The sequence below is a fragment of the Scyliorhinus canicula genome, chromosome 10 (assembly GCF_902713615.1).
Source record: "Scyliorhinus canicula chromosome 10, sScyCan1.1, whole genome shotgun sequence".
In the NCBI taxonomy this organism is placed as follows: Eukaryota; Metazoa; Chordata; class Chondrichthyes; order Carcharhiniformes; family Scyliorhinidae; genus Scyliorhinus; species Scyliorhinus canicula.
The window spans coordinates 1,748,717-1,766,999 of record NC_052155.1 but is presented as its reverse complement, the minus strand read 5'-3'; the positions used below and the strand labels follow the sequence as shown (position 1 = coordinate 1,766,999).

At 51.6% G+C, this 18,283-nt stretch overlaps 1 protein-coding gene across 2 annotated transcripts in view; it reads left to right on the top strand.

Annotated features, from left to right (window-relative positions):
• LOC119972178 (arf-GAP with GTPase, ANK repeat and PH domain-containing protein 3-like) overlaps nt 1-18,283 on the top strand; it is a 965,193-nt gene that overhangs the window by 306,745 nt on the left and 640,165 nt on the right. The window contains exon 1 of one of the 2 annotated variants that reach the window (XM_038808500.1): nt 9,828-11,327. The exons of the other annotated variant lie outside the window; for it this stretch is intronic. Coding sequence (XP_038664428.1) covers nt 10,079-11,327 — 1,249 coding nt within the window. The 5' untranslated portion in view covers nt 9,828-10,078. Of the gene's footprint in view, nt 1-9,827; nt 11,328-18,283 lie in introns of those variants that run through there. 2 annotated transcript variants of the gene reach the window in all.

Genomic DNA, 18,283 nt, shown 5'->3' with positions numbered 1-18,283 from the left:
CATGCGCCGGCAGTGACGTCAGCGGCAGCTGGCCGCTGACGTCACTGACGGCGCATGCGCGATGCGGGGTTCTCCTCCGCGTCCGCCATGGCGGAGGGCCGTGGCGGCGCGGAAGGAGAAAGAGTGCCCCCACCGGCACTGCCCCGCGGAGTGAGCGGGGGGCCCCGATCGCGGGCCAGGCCTCCGTGGGGGCACCCCCCCGGGTCCGATCGCCCCCCGCCCCCCCAGGACCCCGGGGGCCTGCTCGCGCCGCTGAGTCCGCCGTTTCAGAGGTGGTTTAAACCTCGGTGGCGGGAGAAGGCCTCCCAGTGGCGGGACTTCGGCCCATCCGGGCCGGAGATTTGAGGTAAGTTTAAAAAAAATGAAATCCCGCCGGCGCCAGCTGTTTTCACAGGCTGCCGGCGGGATTTGCACAGCACCGGTTTATGACTGGCGGGAGAATTCAAAAACCTGCGGGAGCGGAAATAACGCCGCTTCCCGCCAATTCTCCGACCCTGCGTGGGGTCGGAGAATCCCACTTCCTGTGTGTGTCCTTATTGAAAGTCTTCTGAAAATTCAAACACACCACATTCACTGGTCCCCTCTTATCTATTCTGCCAGTAACATCCTCAAAAATCTCTCAAGTGGTTTGTCAAACATGATTTCACTTCCATAAATCCATTTGGAATGTTTTATTGATAGTCCTATCAAAGCAGCACTCACTCAGCTCACGGACGCTCAGGTTGGGTTCTGCCAGGGTCGCTCAGCTCCTGATCTCATTACAGCCTTGGTTCAAACATTGACAAAGAGCTGAATGGCAGAGGTGAGGTGAGAGTTACTGCCCTTGACACCAAGGCAGTATTTGACTGAGTGTGGCATCAAGGAGCCCGAGTTAAACTGGAGCCAATGGTTGGAGTCATACCCGGCACAAAGGAAGATGGTTGCGGTGGTTGGCAGTTCATCATCTCAGTCACGGGACATCACTGCAGGAGTTCCTCAGCATTGTGTCCTTGGCCCAACCATCTTCAGCTGCTTCATCAATGACCTCCCTTCTATCGTAAGGTCAGAAGTGGGGATATTTGTGCAATGTTCACCATTTGCAACTCCTCAGATAATGCGGCTGTTCATGTCCAAATGTAGCAAGACCTGGACAAAATTCAACCGTATGCTGATAAATGGCAAGTAACATTTGTGCCAGGAAATGACCATCTCCAACAAGAGATAATCTAACCATCTCCCCATGACATTCAATGGCATTACCATCCTTGAATCACCCACTGTCAACATCCTGGGGGTTACCATTGATGAGAAACGGAACTAGGCTATCTATATTAATACTGTAGCTACCGTAGCAGGTCAGAGGCTGGGAATTCTGCGGTGAGTAATCCATCTCCTGATTCCCCAAAGCCTGCCGACCATCTACAAGGCACAAGCCAGGAGTGCAATGGAATATCCGCTACTTGCCTCAAACAACACTCAAGAAGCTCAACACCATTCAGGACAAAGCAGCCCGCTTGATCAGCACCCCATCCATCACCCTATATATTCACTTCCACCACCACCAGCTGTTTGCATCATCTACAAGATGCACTGCAAGAACTCATCAAGCCTCCTTCAACCAACAGCACCTTGCAAACCTGCAACCTCGAAGGACAAGGGCAGCAGCTACCTGGGATAACACCATCTGAAAGTTCCCCTCCAAGCCACTCACCATCCTAACTTGGAAATGTATCATCGTTCCTTCACTGTCACTGTGTCAGAATCCTATAACTCCCATTCCAACCCTCCCTAACAGCACAGGGGGTAACCTACATCACATAGACTGCAGCGGTTCAAGAAGGCAGCTCACCACCACCTCCTGAAGGGCAGTTAGGGATGGGCAATAAATGCTGGCCGAGCCAGCGACTCCCACATCCCATAAACGATAGAATAAAATCAAATCTGATGGAACTGGATTCACAGGGTGAAAGCTGAGAAACAGTGGAAACATTGGGTGAATATTCAGGGATGGACCTTGTTAATGTGTCACTCACAAGGTGGCACCTCTGACAGTGCAGCATTCCCTGTTTCACACTCTGCACATGGACCTCCCTGAACACCTCGACACCCCGTCCAATTCTCTCCCCTGACACTCGGACCCCCGTCTGGGCACTCAGGACCATTCCACCCTCCCTGAAAAGAACAAAGACAAAGAAAATTACAGCACAGGAACAGGCCCTTCGGCCCTCCCAGCCTGCGCCGATCCAGATCCTTTATCTAAACCTGTCTCCTATTTTCCAAGGGTCTACTTCCCTCTGTTCCCGCCCGTTCATATACCCGTCTAGATGCCTCTTAAATGATGCTATCGTGCCCGCCTCTACCACCTCCGCTGGTAAAGCGTTCCAGGCACCCACCACCCTCTGCGTAAAAAACTTTCCACGCACATTTCCACGCAGTCCAAAGATGTGCGGGTTAGGTGGATTGGCCATGCTAAATTGCCCGTAGTGTACTAAAAAGTAAGGTTAAGGGGGGTGTTGGGTTACGGGTATAGGGTGGATACGTGGGTTTGAGTAGGGTGATCATTGCTCGGCACAACATCGAGGGCCGAAGGGCCTGTTCTGTGCTGTACTGTTTTATTCTATCTCCCTTAAACTTTCCCTCTCTCACCTTGAAATCGTGACCCCTTGTAATTGACACCCCCACTCTTGGAAAAAGCCTGTTGCTATCCACCCTGTCCATACCTCTCATAATTTTGTAGACCTCAATCAGGTCCCCCCTCAACCTCCGTCTTGCCAATGAAAACAATCCTAATCTACTCAACCTTTCTTCATAGCTAGCACCCTCCATACCAGGCAACATCCTGGTGAACCTCCTCTGCACCCTCTCCAAGGCATCCAAATCCTTCTGGTAATGTGGCGACCAGAACTGCATGCAGTATTCCAAATGTGGCCTAACCAAAGCCCTATACAACTGTAACATGACCTGCCAACTCTTGTACTCAATACTCCGTCCGATGAAGGCAAGCATGCTGAATGCCTTCTTGACCACTCTATCAACCTGCGTTGCCACCTTCAGGGTACAATGGACCTGAACTCCCAGATCTCTCTGTACATCAATTTTCCCCAGGACCCTTCCATTGACCATATAGTCCGCTCTTGAATTTGATCTTCCAAAATGCATCACCTCGCATTTGCCTGGATTGAACTCCATCTGCCATTTCTCTGCCCAACTCTCCAATCTATCTATATTTTGTTGTATTCTCTGACAGTCCTCCTCGCAATCTGCAACTCCACCAATCTTTGTATCATCTGCAAACTTGCTAATCAGACCATCTATACCTTCCTCCAGGTAATTTATGTAGATCACAAACAAAAACTCTGACCTTCCTCAGCATTGAGCAGATAAGTACCTGAGACTGTGCATGGATTAGAATTGATGAACCGTACAGTGCTCAGTGACACCGAGCCCAAGGTATTGGCTGTCAAGTGACAGAGTAGAAGCTTTGGTTCAGCTGTACACTCAGTCCCACATCCCCAAAGCCCTCTCACTCAGCCGATTCCCTCACTGCCGATTCCCTCACTCCCGAATCCCTCACTGCCGACTCCCTCACTGCTAATTCCCGATTCCCTCACTGCCGATTCCCGATTCCCTCACTGCCGATTCCCTCACTGCCGACTCCCTCACTGCCAATTCCCGATTCCCTCATTGCCGATTCCCTCACTGCCGATTCCCTCATTGCCGATTCCCTCATTACCGATTCCCTCAATGCCGATTCCCTCAATGCCGATTCCCTCACTGCCGATTCCCTCACTGCCGATTCCCTCACCGTTTCCCTCAATGCCGATTCCCTCACTCCTGATTCCCTCAATGCCGTTTCCCTCACTGCCGATTCCCTCAATGCCGAATCCCTCAGTGCCGATTCCCTCAGTGCCGATTCCCTCACTCCTGATTCCCTCAATGCCGTTTCCCTCACTGCCGATTCCCTCATTGCCGATTCCCTCAATGCCGATTCCCTCAGTGCCGATTCCCTCAGTGCCGATTCCCTCATTGCCGATTCCCTCATTGCCGATTCCCTCACTGCCGATTCCCTCACTGCCGATTTCCTCATTGCCGATTCCCTCACTGCCGATTCCCGATTCCCTCATTGCCGATTCCCTCACTGCCGATTCCCTCACTGCCGATTCCCGATTCCCTCACTGCCGATTCCCTCACTGCCGATTCCCTCACTGCCGATTCCCTCACTGCCGATTCCCTCACTGCCGATTCCCTCACTGCCGATTCCCTCACTGCCGATTCCTTCACTGCCGATTCCCTCACTGTCGATTCCCTCACTGCCGATTCCCTCACTGCCGATTCCCTCACTGCCGATACCCTCAATGCCGATTCCCTCACTGCCGATTCCCTCAATGCCGATTCCCTCATTGCCGATTGCCTCACTGCCGATTCCCTCACTCCTGATTCCCTCAATGCCGTTTTCCTCACTGCCGATTCCCTCACTGCCGATTCCCTCACTGCCGATTCCTTCACTGCCGATTCCCTCACTGTCGATTCCCTCACTGCCGATTCCCTCACTGCCGATTCCCTCACTGCCGATTCCCTCACTGCCGATTCCCTCACTGCCGATTCCCTCAATGCCGATTCCCTCATTGCCGATTGCCTCACTGCCGATTCCCTCACTCCTGATTCCCTCAATGCCGTTTTCCTCACTGCCGATTCCCTCACTGCCGATTCCCTCACTGCCGATTCCCTCACTGCCGATTCCCTCACTGCCGATTCCCTCAGTGGCCGATTCCCTCACTGCCGATTCCCTCTCTGCCAATTCCCTCACTGCCGTTTCCCTCAATGCCGATTCCCTCACTGCCGATTCCCTCATTGGCGATTCCCTCACTGCCGCTTCCCACATTCCCGAATCCCTCACTGCCGATTCCCTCACTGCCGATTCCCTTATTGCCGATTCCCTCACTGCCGTTTCCCTCACTGCCGTTTCCCTCAGTGCCGATTCCCTCAGTGCCGATTCCCTCACTGCCGATTCCCTCACTGCCGATTCCCTCACGGCCGACTCCCTCACTGCCGTTTCCCTCACTGCCGTTTCCCTCAATGCCGATTGCCTCACTGCCGATTCCCTCACTGCCGTTTCCCTCAATGCCGATTCCCTCAATGCCGATTCCCTCAGTGCCGATTCCCTCAGTGCCGATTCCCTCAGTGCCGATTCCCTCAGTGCCGATTCCCTCACTGCCGATTCCCTCACTGCCGATTCCCTCACTGCCGAATCCCTCATTGCCGATTCCCGATTCCCTCACTGCCGATTCCCTCATTGCCGATTCCCTCAGTGCCGATTCCCTCACTGCCGATTCCCGATTCCCTCACTGCCCATTCCCTCAATGCCGATTCCCTCATTGCCGATTCCCTCACTGCCGACTCCCTCACTGCCGACTCCCTCACTGCCGAATCCCTCACTGCCGATTCCCTCACTGCCGATTCCCTCACTGCCGATTCCCGATTCCCTCATTGCCGATTCCCTCACTGCCGATTCCCTCAATGCCGATTCCCTCAGTGGCCGATTCCCTCACTGCCCGATTCCCTCACTGCCGATTCCCTCACTGCCGATTCCCTCACTGCCTATTCCCTCACTGCCGTTTCCCTCAATGCCGATTCCCTCACTGCCGTTTCCCTCAATCCCGAATCCCTGACTGCCGATTCCCTCACTGCCGATTCCCGATTCCCTCACTGCCGATTCCCGATTCCCTCACTGCCGATTCCCTCACTGCCGATTCCCGATTCCCTCACTGCCGATTCCCTCACTGCCGACTCCCTCACTGCCAATTCCCGATTCCCTCATTGCCGATTCCCTCACTGCCGATTCCCTCATTGCCGATTCCCTCATTACCGATTCCCTCAATGCCGATTCCCTCACTGCCGATTCCCTCACTGCCGATTCCCTCACCGTTTCCCTCAATGCCGATTCCCTCACTCCTGATTCCCTCAATGCCGTTTCCCTCACTGCCGATTCCCTCAATGCCGAATCCCTCACTGCCGATTCCCTCAGTGCCGATTCCCTCACTGCCGATTCCCTCATTGCCGATTCCCTCAATGCCGATTCCCTCAGTGCCGATTCCCTCAGTGCCGATTCCCTCAGTGCCGATTCCCTCATTGCCGATTCCCTCATTGCCGATTCCCTCACTGCCGATTCCCTCACTGCCGATTTCCTCATTGCCGATTCCCTCACTGCCGATTCCCGATTCCCTCATTGCCGATTCCCTCACTGCCGATTCCCTCACTGCCGATTCCCGATTCCCTCACTGCCGATTCCCTCACTGCCGATTCCCTCACTGCCGATTCCCTCACTGCCGATTCCCTCACTGCCGATTCCCTCACTGCCGATTCCCTCACTGCCGATTCCCTCACTGCCGATTCCTTCACTGCCGATTCCCTCACTGTCGATTCCCTCACTGCCGATTCCCTCACTGCCGATTCCCTCACTGCCGATACCCTCACTGTCGATTCCCTCACTGCCGATTCCCTCAATGCCGATTCCCTCATTGCCGATTGCCTCACTGCCGATTCCCTCACTCCTGATTCCCTCAATGCCGTTTTCCTCACTGCCGATTCCCTCACTGCCGATTCCCTCACTGCCGATTCCCTCACTGCCGATTCCCTCATTGCCGATTCCCTCAGTGGCCGATTCCCTCACTGCCGATTCCCTCTCTGCCGATTCCCTCACTGCCGTTTCCCTCAATGCCGATTCCCTCACTGCCGATTCCCTCATTGGCGATTCCCTCACTGCCGCTTCCCACATTCCCGAATCCCTCACTGCCGATTCCCTCACTGCCGATTCCCTTATTGCCGATTCCCTCACTGCCGTTTCCCTCAATGTCAATTCCCTCAGTGCCGATTCCCTCAGTGCCGATTCCCTCACTGCCGATTCCCTCACTGCCGATTCCCTCACGGCCGACTCCCTCACTGCCGTTTCCCTCACTGCCGTTTCCCTCAATGCCGATTGCCTCACTGCCGATTCCCTCACTGCCGATTTCCCTCAATGCCGATTTCCCTCAATGCCGATTCCCTCAGTGCCGATTCCCTCAGTGCCGATTCCCTCACTGCCAATTCCCTCACTGCCGATTCCCTCACTGCCGAATCCCTCATTGCCGATTCCCGATTCCCTCACTGCCGATTCCCTCATTGCCGATTCCCTCAGTGCCGATTCCCTCACTGCCGATTCCCGATTCCCTCACTGCCCATTCCCTCAATGCCGATTCCCTCATTGCCGATTCCCTCACTGCCGACTCCCTCACTGCCGACTCCCTCACTGCCGAATCCCTCACTGCCGATTCCCTCACTGCCGATTCCCTCACTGCCGATTCCCTCACTGCCGTTCCCGATTCCCTCATTGCCGATTCCCTCACTGCCGATTCCCTCAATGCCGATTCCCTCAGTGGCCGATTCCCTCACTGCCCGATTCCCTCACTGCCGATTCCCTCTCTGCCGATTCCCTCACTGCCTATTCCCTCACTGCCGTTTCCCTCAATGCCGATTCCCTCACTGCCGTTTCCCTCAATGCCGTTTCCCTCAATGCCGATTCCCTCAATGCCGTTTCCCTCAATGCCGATTCCCTCACTGCCGATTCCCTCACTGCCGTTTCCCTCAATGCCGATTCCCTCACTGCCGTTTCCCTCAATGCCGATTCCCTCACTGCCGATTCCCCCATTGGTGATTCCCTCACTGCCGATTCCCACATTCCCGAATCCCTCACTGCCCGATTCCCTCACTGCCGATTCCCTTATTGCCGATTCCCTCACTGCCGATTCCCTCAGTGCCGATTCCCTCACTGCCGATTCCCTCACTGCCGATTCCCTCACTGCCGATTCCCTCACTGCCGATTCCCTCACTGCCGATTCCCTCACTGCCGATTCCCTCACGGCCGACTCCCTCACTGCCGTTTCCCTCACTGCCGTTTCCCTCAATGCCGATTTCCTCACTGCCGATTCCCTCACTGCCGTTTCCCTCAGTGCCGATTCCCTCAGTGCCGATTCCCCTCAGTGCCGATTCCCTCAGTGCCGATTCCCTCAGTGCCGATTCCCTCAGTGCCGATTCCCTCACTGCCGATTCCCTCAGTGCCGATTCCCTCAGTGCCGATTCCCTCAGTGCCGATTCCCTCACTGCCGATTCCCTCAATGCCGATTCCCTCACTGCCGAATCCCTCATTGCCGATTCCCGATTCCCTCACTGCCGATTCCCTCATTGCCGATTCCCTCAATGCCGATTCCCTCACTGCCGATTCCCGATTCCCTCACTGCCCATTCCCTCAATGCCGATTCCCTCATTGCCGATTCCCTCACTGCCGACTCCCTCACTGCCGACTCCCTCACTGCCGACTCCCTCACTGCCGATTCCCTCACTGCTGTTTCCCTCACTGCCGAATCCCTCATTCCCGATTCCCTCACTGCCGAATCCCTCACTGCCGATTCCCTCACTGCCGATTCCCTCACTGCCGATTCCCTCATTCCCGATTCCCTCACTGCCGAATCCCTCATTCCCGATTCCCTCACTGCCGATTCCCTCACTCCCGATTCCCTCACTGCCGATTCCCTCAATGCCGATTCCCGATTCCCTCATTGCCGATTCCCTCACTGCCGATTCCCTCAGTGGCCGATTCCCTCACTGCCGATTCCCTCTCTGCCGATTCCCTCACTGCCGATTCCCTCACTGCCGTTTCCCTCAATGCCGATTCCCTCACTGCCGATTCCCTCATTGGCGATTCCCTCACTGCCGATTCCCACATTCCCGAATCCCTCACTGCCGATTCCCTCACTGCCGATTCCCTCAGTGCCGTTTCCCTCAATGCCGATTCCTCACTGCCGATTCCCTCAGTGCCGATTCCCTCAGTGCCGATTCCCTCACTGCCGATTCCCTCACTGCCGATTCCCTCACTGCCGATTCCCTCAATGCCGATTCCCTCAATGCCGATTCCCTCAATGCCGATTCCCTCAGTGCCGATTCCCTCACTGCCGATTCCCTCACTGCCGATTCCCTCACGGCCGACTCCCTCACTGCCGTTTCCCTCACTGCCGATTCCCTCAGTGCCTATTCCCTCAGTGCCGATTCCCTCGCTGCCGATTCCCTCACTGCCGACTCCCTCACTGCCGACTCCCTCACTGCCGACTCCCTCACTGCCGACTCCCTCAGTGCCGATTCCCTCAGTGCCGATTCCCTCAGTACCGATTGCCTCAGTGCCGATTCCCTCACTGCCAATTCCCTCATTGCTGCAGATTCCCTCAGTGCCGATTCCCTCAATCTGCCTTCAGGCAGGATCAATTCCTGTTGTCCTAACTCCACTGCAGGATTCCTCTTCAGGATGGTGTGAGCTGGCAGTGAGAGTGAAGTGGATCCATTCCACATTTTCCCTCTCTCTGTGCTGATAGATATAGTACAAGGTACAGGCTTGCAGGCACGGTGTGTGAGAACATTTCGCAACTAATCACATCCAGGTCTGACACAGAAAACAACTGACAAAGTCTCTCTTCCGAGTGCAAGTCACAACAAGAGGTTTGCAGCCAGGGTCCCAGTAGCAATGCTCCCTGCTGTACTCACAGAAGAGAATTCAACTTTGTTCAGCCTTTGTTACAATAACTGGGGTGCTGTTGAATTGAGAGGATAGACTCTGTACACTGCAGAATTCTGACTTTAAGCTGCATGCGGGAGACCCCTTCCAGCAGCACTCATGTCTAGTTACTGTTTGGTCGAAACTCCCTCACATACGGCGCGTGGATTGTTATTTTTTTAAAAGCTGGTTTAGCTCCAGTTTTTGAAGTGACTAAAGCAGAGTGGAATGTTTTCGTTTGAGCCAGGAGACTCCAGCACCCAATGAGATGCCTGAGAGTGAAAGTTGTTGGTGCTGCCTGACAGGCCAGTGTTCTCCCTGAACTGCTGCATTTCTCAGCCAGAGTCTGCCTGTCACACAGGGGACAGAGTTTCACGTCAGTTTGCAAGTGTCCACAGGCTGAAGCAGTTGTGTTCCTCAAATGGTTCTGGTCTCCTGTCTCCTTGTGAAGCCCAGCTGAGGTCGGGCAGTGTGGGAGATGGTGTGACTGGCAGCTCTGAGGGCACCGACGGAGAGCTGGACATGGAGCCCAGCAAGCTGGAACACAAGTGGATGTTGCAGGCTGATGCTGACCACTTTGCAAAGAAATGTCGCTGCTGCCACCCTGCAGGTGAACAGGCTGAAGTTGCTCCATCTGCTGCTGTGCCTGAACAGGTAAATATCACCGGTGCCTTACAGGTTAAATTCAAGAAATTAATTGAGGGCCGGGCGGGTCGGCCCCGGAAAGAGACCAAACCCAGTGACGCTATTGATTTCTCCGGGAAACTGTCAAGTGTGATGGTCGATTCCCCACTGAACTCTGTAAGAGACAGACTGAGGCGGCCCAGGAGCATCTGTGTGCCAGGGAAAAGGATTGAATTGTTCCCTGAGCTGGAATGCCAGTCACTGTCGGCAGCTGTGAGGAGGAGAGGGATTGATCATGATCCACTGAGTAAAGGGGAACCCGCTCTGCAGCATGGTGAAGCAACAACAGTAAGTGTACAGCCTGGAGGACACATTCTACACCCTGCAAAGAAGGAACTACATCGACCTCTCAGCATGAGTTACCTTGAGACTAACAGAACTCCTTCACGTGGTGGGGCTGAGGTAGCAGACGGTGCAGGGGCTGAGCGGACCACCAGGTCTGAGAGCTTTCTCAGAAACAGCTATCGATGGTCGAGTCACCGATGGGTTAGCTCGGCCGGGAAAGGGGCGAGTGCCAAAGAAGCAGCAAGTGATCACAAGCCCCAAAATTCCAAAATATCCCTCAAGTCGCTGAGAAGAAGCCTGAGCTTTCGGATAAGGAGAGGGACTGAGAACAGAAAGGAGAGTGAGAGTAGCAGGGCCAGGACACACAGTGTTGGAGACTCCTTTCCACAAAGACAGAAATCACCTGTATGTGCAAGCTCGTCTCCCTCACAAACACCAAACCAAGATGTGTCCAACTGGCATAAGCAAGGTCAGAATTGCCTGGTGCATCCGCAGTCTGTTACAGACACCTACACAACTCCCACAGTAAAGCCAGCACACTCACCAAAACGACACTTGGAGGAGAACAGCTGGTGGAAGTTTCTGACTACTCATTTTCGCAAGAAGGATTCATGTGTGGGAAAAGATCCCTGCAAAGCTGATGGAATGAGATCCGAGGTGCACAACAATGGCTGGACTTCACTGAGCGAGGAGCAGAATACGGCCTTGTGTGGAATCCTTGAACCTTGCTCCATCACTGAGCCTATTGCAGAGAGTTGTCATCATCTGCCCAGATGTGAAGTGCCATCACCATCATCAGAAGGTAAGCTGGTAGCAGCACACAACAGGCCTATCATCAGGAGAAGCAATAAACATCAGGGTGATATGGATGCGATGTTTATCGGGCAGGACTGGTTTCGAGCTGATGTGTACAAGTAAATGTTGTCCATGGAATTGGGGATAATCAGATGCAGTGGAATGCCATAAGCCAAACTATTTTTAAAAAACATTTTATGAGGGTATTTGTAGTTTTTATAATAATAGCAACATAAACATGGTACATCAAACATTTCCATCCCTATCATGTTCTTCGCACCCTCTCCAATGAAACAATAGCCGGACCCCCCACCGCTAGTTTTCTGCCTCTGCTGACATTCAAATTTTCTCCGAGAAAGTCGACGAACGGCTGCCACCTCCGGGAGAACCCTAACACTGACCCTCTTGGGGCAAACTTTATTTTCTCGAGGCTGAGAAACCCAGCCATGTCGCTAACCCAGGTCTCTAATTTTGGGGGCTTTGAGTCCCTCACATTAACAAAATCCGTCTCCGGGCTACCAGGGAGGCAAAGGCCAAAGCATCAGCGCCTCTCACCCCCTGGACTCCCGGCTCTTCCGACACTCCAAAGATCGCCACATCTGGTCTCGGCACCACCCATGTTTCAAGTACCGTGGACATAACCTTAGCAAACCCTGCCAAAACCCTCTAAGCTTCAAGCATGCTCAAAACATGTGGACATGGTTTGCTGGACCTCCCGCGCATCTCGCACACCTGTCCTCTACCCCAAAAAACTTGAATTGTATCAGGCTAAGCCTGGCACATGATGAGGATGTGTTAACCCTGCTTAAGGCATCCGCCCACAGACCCGCTTCTATTTCTCCCCCTAGCTCATCTACCCACTTGCCCTTTAGTTCCTCTATCTGAGTTTCCTCCGACTTTATAAATTATTAGCCAAACTATTAATTCCCATCAAGGTGGATGGCTCTGTACTAACCCACTCAACCTGCCATCTCTTAGCAACACGGGCCATGCCATTAATAAGTGTGAATTTAAGGAGGGGCTGTGGGATTTGGCTGAATTTAGTACTTGTGCTGGAATTTCACAATTCAGTTTGTTTAAAGGAAATGTGGACTTATAACGAGGATTTGTCTGGAATGAAGCTTGGGGAACTGGCTCGCTTTGGAAAGGTTATCAACTCAGGTGAACACCCTCCTAAGGGGAGTTGCCTCAGAGGATGTAAATTGTATTTTAATTGTCCATGAGTGATGGGCATTAACTGGGGATTGCCGGGTTCAAAAGGCACCTTGACAGACACATGGATAGGATGGCTATAGAGGGATACGGCACAAGGAAGTGCTGAGGGTTTTGGCCACGGTTGGTATCATGACCGGTACAGGCTTTGAAGGGCCGAAGGGCCTGTTTCTGTGCTGTATTGTTCGTCGTTCTTTGTTCTTTGATTGACTCATGCCGCTACAGACACTGACTGAAACGGTAGTTGTTGGGTTGGGAGATTGTGCTTGTAATGTGTATCTCTGCAAATAAATGCTCATAAAAATGTGCAAAGATTGGCTCAAATTAAATCCTTTTACAATTGACATTCTGGAGTATAACACAGATTACAGAGTCATAAAATAAGAGCCCACAGTGCTGGAGGTAGTATATTAGCACGGACAGAGAATTGGCTAATGGGCAGGAAACAGTGAGTGGGGAGAAGGGCTTCATCTTCAGGTTGGTGACCTGTAACCAGTGGGATTTCACAGGGATCAGTGCTGGGACCAACACTGTTTACAATATTTATCAATGACTTGGAGGAAGGAAGTGAATGGACTGCAGCTGACACAAAAATAGGGGGAAAGGCAAGTTGTGGGAGGGATACAAACAGTTTGCAAAGAGATATTGACAGGTTGTTAGTGAGCAGAAAGTTGGCAAAAGGTGTATAATGTGGGAAAACACAAAGTTGTTCATTTTGGAAGGGAGAACAAAAGAGCAGGGGATTATTTCAATAGAAAGAAACTGCAGAAATCGGCAACACAAAGGGACTTGGAGGTACTTGTACACGAAACACCGAAAGCTAGCACACGGGCAGCAGGTAATCAGGAAGGCGAATGCAACGTTGGTCCTTATTTCAAGGGGGTGGGAGTATAGGAGTTGGGAAGTCTTGCTGCAGCTGTACAAGGAACTGGTGAGACCACATCTGGAGCACTGGGAGCACCTTTAGTCCCCTTATTTAAGGAAAGATATTGGGGGCGATTCTCCGAGCCCCGCGCCGGGCCTGGGAATTGCCGCAACTGCGCCACAACACCCGGCGCCGGCGCGCAATTCTCCGAGGTGCGGAGAATCAGCGCCATTTGCGTTGGCACCTTTGCCGCGGTGCTGGCCGCGGGCCACTGGAATCGGCGGGGCCGACAGAGTCCTGCCGGCGCCGTTCACCCTGGTTGCTGCTGGCGGGAACACTGCGCGAACGGTCGGGGGGGGGGTGGCCTGTGGGGGGGGGAGGGGGGCTCCTCCACCGGGGTGGGCGCCTCCAATGGGGTCTGACCCACGATCGGGGCCGCTCCAGCCCCCTTTCGCATGTCCCATTTGGCATGAACCGCTCCAGCCCCTTGCTGGCCCCCTGTGGGGGCCAGAATTGGTCGTACCCGGGCCCGGTTCGTGCCATCGTGAAACGCGATGGCGTTCACGACGGCGTGAACACTTGGTGTCCATATTGGAGAATCGCCCCCATTATTTCACAGTTCAGAGAAGATTCACTGAGATGATCCCTGGTATGGAGGGATTGTCTTATAAGCAAAGGTTAAACAGGTTGGGAAAGTTTAAGGGAGACGTGCGTGGAAAGTTTTTTCGCAGAGGGTGGTGGGTGCCTGGAACGCTTTACCAGCGGAGGTGGTAGAGGCGGGCACGATAGCATCATTTAAGATTCACCTGGACAGGTATATGAACGGGCGGGAACAGAGGGAAGTAGACCTTAGAAAATAGGAGACAGATTTAGGTAAAGGATCTGGATCGGCGCAGGCTGGGAGGGCCGAAGGGCCTGTTCCTGTGCTGTAATTTTCTTTGTTCTTTGTTCTACTCATTGGAATTTAGAAAAATGAGAGGTGATGTCATTGAAACATACAGGTTTCATTCCGGGCTTGGCAGAGTAAATGCTGAATGGATGTTTCCCCTCATGGGGGAGTTGTGATGAATGTAATAAATTTATATGTTATATTTTACATTTGTGGCATTAATGTTATAAAACACCCTGGTTTAAAATATATACAGGAAGCGTGTCTGTGAAAGCTGGAATTAAAGAGTCGTAAAAGGTGAGGTAATAATTTATTCCAGCCACTTACGTGGTTACAGATAAAAGACTAATGGAATCGTGTCCTGATTGCTGGAGATTTCCTGGAGTGTAGATGAGTATGAGGAATTGTATTTAGTCCTATCTAAGGCCATGGAACTTAGTGGGGTACAGGTGATGACATTAATGAGAGGAGCTAGCTCTGACTGTAGTTCTGCAGTTTGTTATAAGATTTTAAGTTGAACAGCAGTTTGCCATTGGATTTGAGTCTGACAAGTCACAAGTGTACTGGATCTCATCTTGAAGGGGGTCTCTCCATAAATGTATCTACACAAATAAGCAAGTAGCTTGCTTTGTTAATTTTATTTGTAAGTGAGCATGAGGAATGCTGGATCAGCTGTGATCCTATTGAATGGTGGAGCAGGCTCGAGGGCCCAAATGGATGACTGCTGTTCCTATTTATTATGGCCTTTTGGTCTTATTACGGACCTTTCCCACACTTGGGTTCCCGCAGGATTTTCTGACCCATTGTGAGTGCTCCAATCTACTGGAATGTTCACATTTTCCTGAGCAGAGGGAGACCTCAACCATATTCCTGAAAGATCCATTGACTCTCTTCCCCATGTCCTCAGTCATTTCTCAAACTGATATTACCGGCAGGATTTACCGAGCACCCCGCTGTGCGTTTTCCGGCGGCTGAGACGGCCTGCCAGTGGGATCTACCAACCCTGCTGTAGTCAACGGGATTTTCCGGTGACAGCAGCCCTTGTAGCCGGGAACCCCATGCACCGGCGTGGGATTGGATTTTCTCGGTGGTAAATCCCGCCCTGTATTTTTAATTTTCAAATATTTATGCACTTTCCAAAACAGTTTCCTTTTCATGTTTCAGGTGAAGAAAAGACCTGAATAAGTTTCAATCTTTATATTCCAGAGGACACATTGCTCTAATTTCTGCTCGTCAATAGGTAACACACTGATTTCTGAATCAGAAGGTTATGGGCTCAAGTCCCATCCCACTGACTTGTGCATTTAATCTCGACTGACGCTCCCAGTGCACTGTTGAGGGAATACAGTCTTTGGAATCGGAGCCTGGTTACCTGAATATCGATGAAAAGGCAGACATGTTCCCAAAACGTTTAATCTTGTACTCTCCAAGACAAATGTAAGAATGACAATTTTGAACAATTGCATCTGAAATTGGGTTTCCTTGCATTTAAACTGATGAATGCAAGGTGAAAAGCTTCAGCAATATCTCTTCTCTTCAAGATTCAAGTTGTGTGCTACCAAGTGACTGCTTGGTTACATCTTCAAACATCTTCAAGTGAACATAAAGATCCCATGGAGCTATTTGAAGAAAGCAGTTGTCTCAGGCTTATTGCTGTGCTGTGTGTAAATACAAGTTGTTATTGGTGTGTTTATCATTCTAACTCAGCACAGGTCAGGGTTTGAACCTGAGCACTTCTGAACGCAAATGGCTGCATTTCCTCCCCTCTTGATACTGGGGCGATTATCTGGTCGCGTTGTGCCTGGCAAAAATCCTGCCATGTTAGGAGAATTGTGGGAAAGTCCCGAAACGGGATTTGCGAGTGCAAATCAGTTTCCGATTCTCTTGGCCCGTTCTATAAGACCATAAGACACAGGAGCACAATTAGGCCACTCGGCCCATCGAGTCTGCTCCGCCATTCAATCATGGCTGATATTTTTTCATCCCCATTCTCCTACCTTCTCCCCATAACCCCTAATCCCCTTATTAATCAAGAACCTATCTATCTCTGTCTTAAAGACACTCAGTGATTTGGCCTCCACAGCCTTCTGTGGCAAAGAGTTCCACAGATTCATCACCCTCTGGCTGGAGAAATTTCTCTTCATCTCTGTTTTAAAGGATCGTCCTTTTAGCCTGAGGTTGTGTCATAGAATTTTATCATAGAATTTACCATAGAATTTACAGTGCAGAAGGAGGCCATTCGGCCCATCGAGTCTGCACCAGCTCTTGGAAAGAGCACCCTACCCAAGGTCAACACCTCCCCTTATCCCCATAACCCAGCAAACCCACCCAACACTAAGGGCAATTTATCATGGCCAATCCACCTAAGCTGCACATCTTTGGACTGTTGGAGGAAACCGGAGCACCCGGAGGAAACCCACGCACACACTGGGAGGATGTGCAGACTCCGCACAGACAGTGACCCAAGCCGGAATTGAACCTGGGACCCTGGAGCTGTGAAGCCATTGTGCTATCCACAATGCTACCCGTGCTGCCCATGTCTTCTGCTTCTAGTTTTTCCGACAAGTGGAAACATCCTCTCCACGTCCACTCTATCCAGGCCTCGCAGTATCCTGTAAGTTTCAATAAGATCCCCCCTCATCCTTCTAAACTCCAATGAGTACAAACCCAGAGCCCTCAACTGTTCCTCATACGACAAGTTCTTCATTCCAGGGATCATCCTTCCTTAGATACGGGACCTCAAACTGCTCATAATACTCCAAATGGGGTCTGACAAATGGAGCCTTATACAGCCTCAGAAGTACATCACTAGTCTTGTATTCTAACCGTCTTGACATGAATGCTAACATTGCAGTTGCCTTCCTAACTGCCGACTGAACCTGCACGTTAACCTTCAGAGAATCGTGAACAAGGACTCCCAAGTCCCTTTTGTGCTTCTGATTTCCGAAGCATTTCCCCATTTAGAAAATAGTCTATGCCTAAACTCCCCCTACCAATGTGCATAACCTCACACTTTTCCACATTGTATTTCATTTGCCACTTCACTGCCCACTCTCCTAGCTTGTCCAAATCCTTCTGCAGCCCCCTTGCTTCCTCAATACTACCTGTCCCTCTACAGATCTTTGTATCATCTGCAAACTTAGCAACAATGCCTTCAGTTCCTTCTTCCAGATCATTAATGTATATTGTGAAAAGTTGTGGTCCCAGCACCGACCCCTGAGGCACACCACTAGTCACCGGCTGCCATCCTGAAAAAGACCCCTTTATCCCCACTCTCTGCCTTCTGCCAGTCAGCCAATCCTCTATCCATGCCAGGATCTTACCCTTAACACCTCAGGCTTTTAACTTATTAAACAGTTTCCTATGCGGCACCTTGTCAAAGGCCTTCTGGAAATCTAAATAAATCACGTCCACTGGTTCTCCTTTGTCTAACATCCTTGTTACCTCCTCAAAGAACTGTAACAGATTTGTCAGACACGACCTGCCTTTGACAAAGCCGTGCTGACTCAGTCCTGTTTTACCATGCACTTCCAAGTACTTTGCGATCTCATCTTTAATAACAGACTCTAAAATCTTACCAATGACCGAAGTCAGTCTAACCGGCCTATAATTTCCCATCTTCTGCCTCCCTCCATCTTAAACAGCGGTGTTACATTAGCTACTTTCCAGCCCTCTGGGACCCTTCCTGCCTCCAATGGTTCCTGAAAGATGATCACTAATGCCTCCACAATTTCCTCAGCTGTCTCTTTTAAGACCCTGGGGTGTAGTCCATCCGGTCCAGGTGACTTATCCACCTTCAGACCTTTCAGTTTCCCCAGAACCTTCTCCATAGTAATGGTCACTGCACTCAGACTGATGCAAAGTAACTATTCAGTTTGTCTGCCATTTCTTTGTTTCCTATTATTACTTCTCCAGCCACGTTTTCCAGTGGTCCAATGTCTATTTTTGCCTCTCTCTTACCTTTTATATATTGAAAGAAACTCTTCCTATCTTCTTT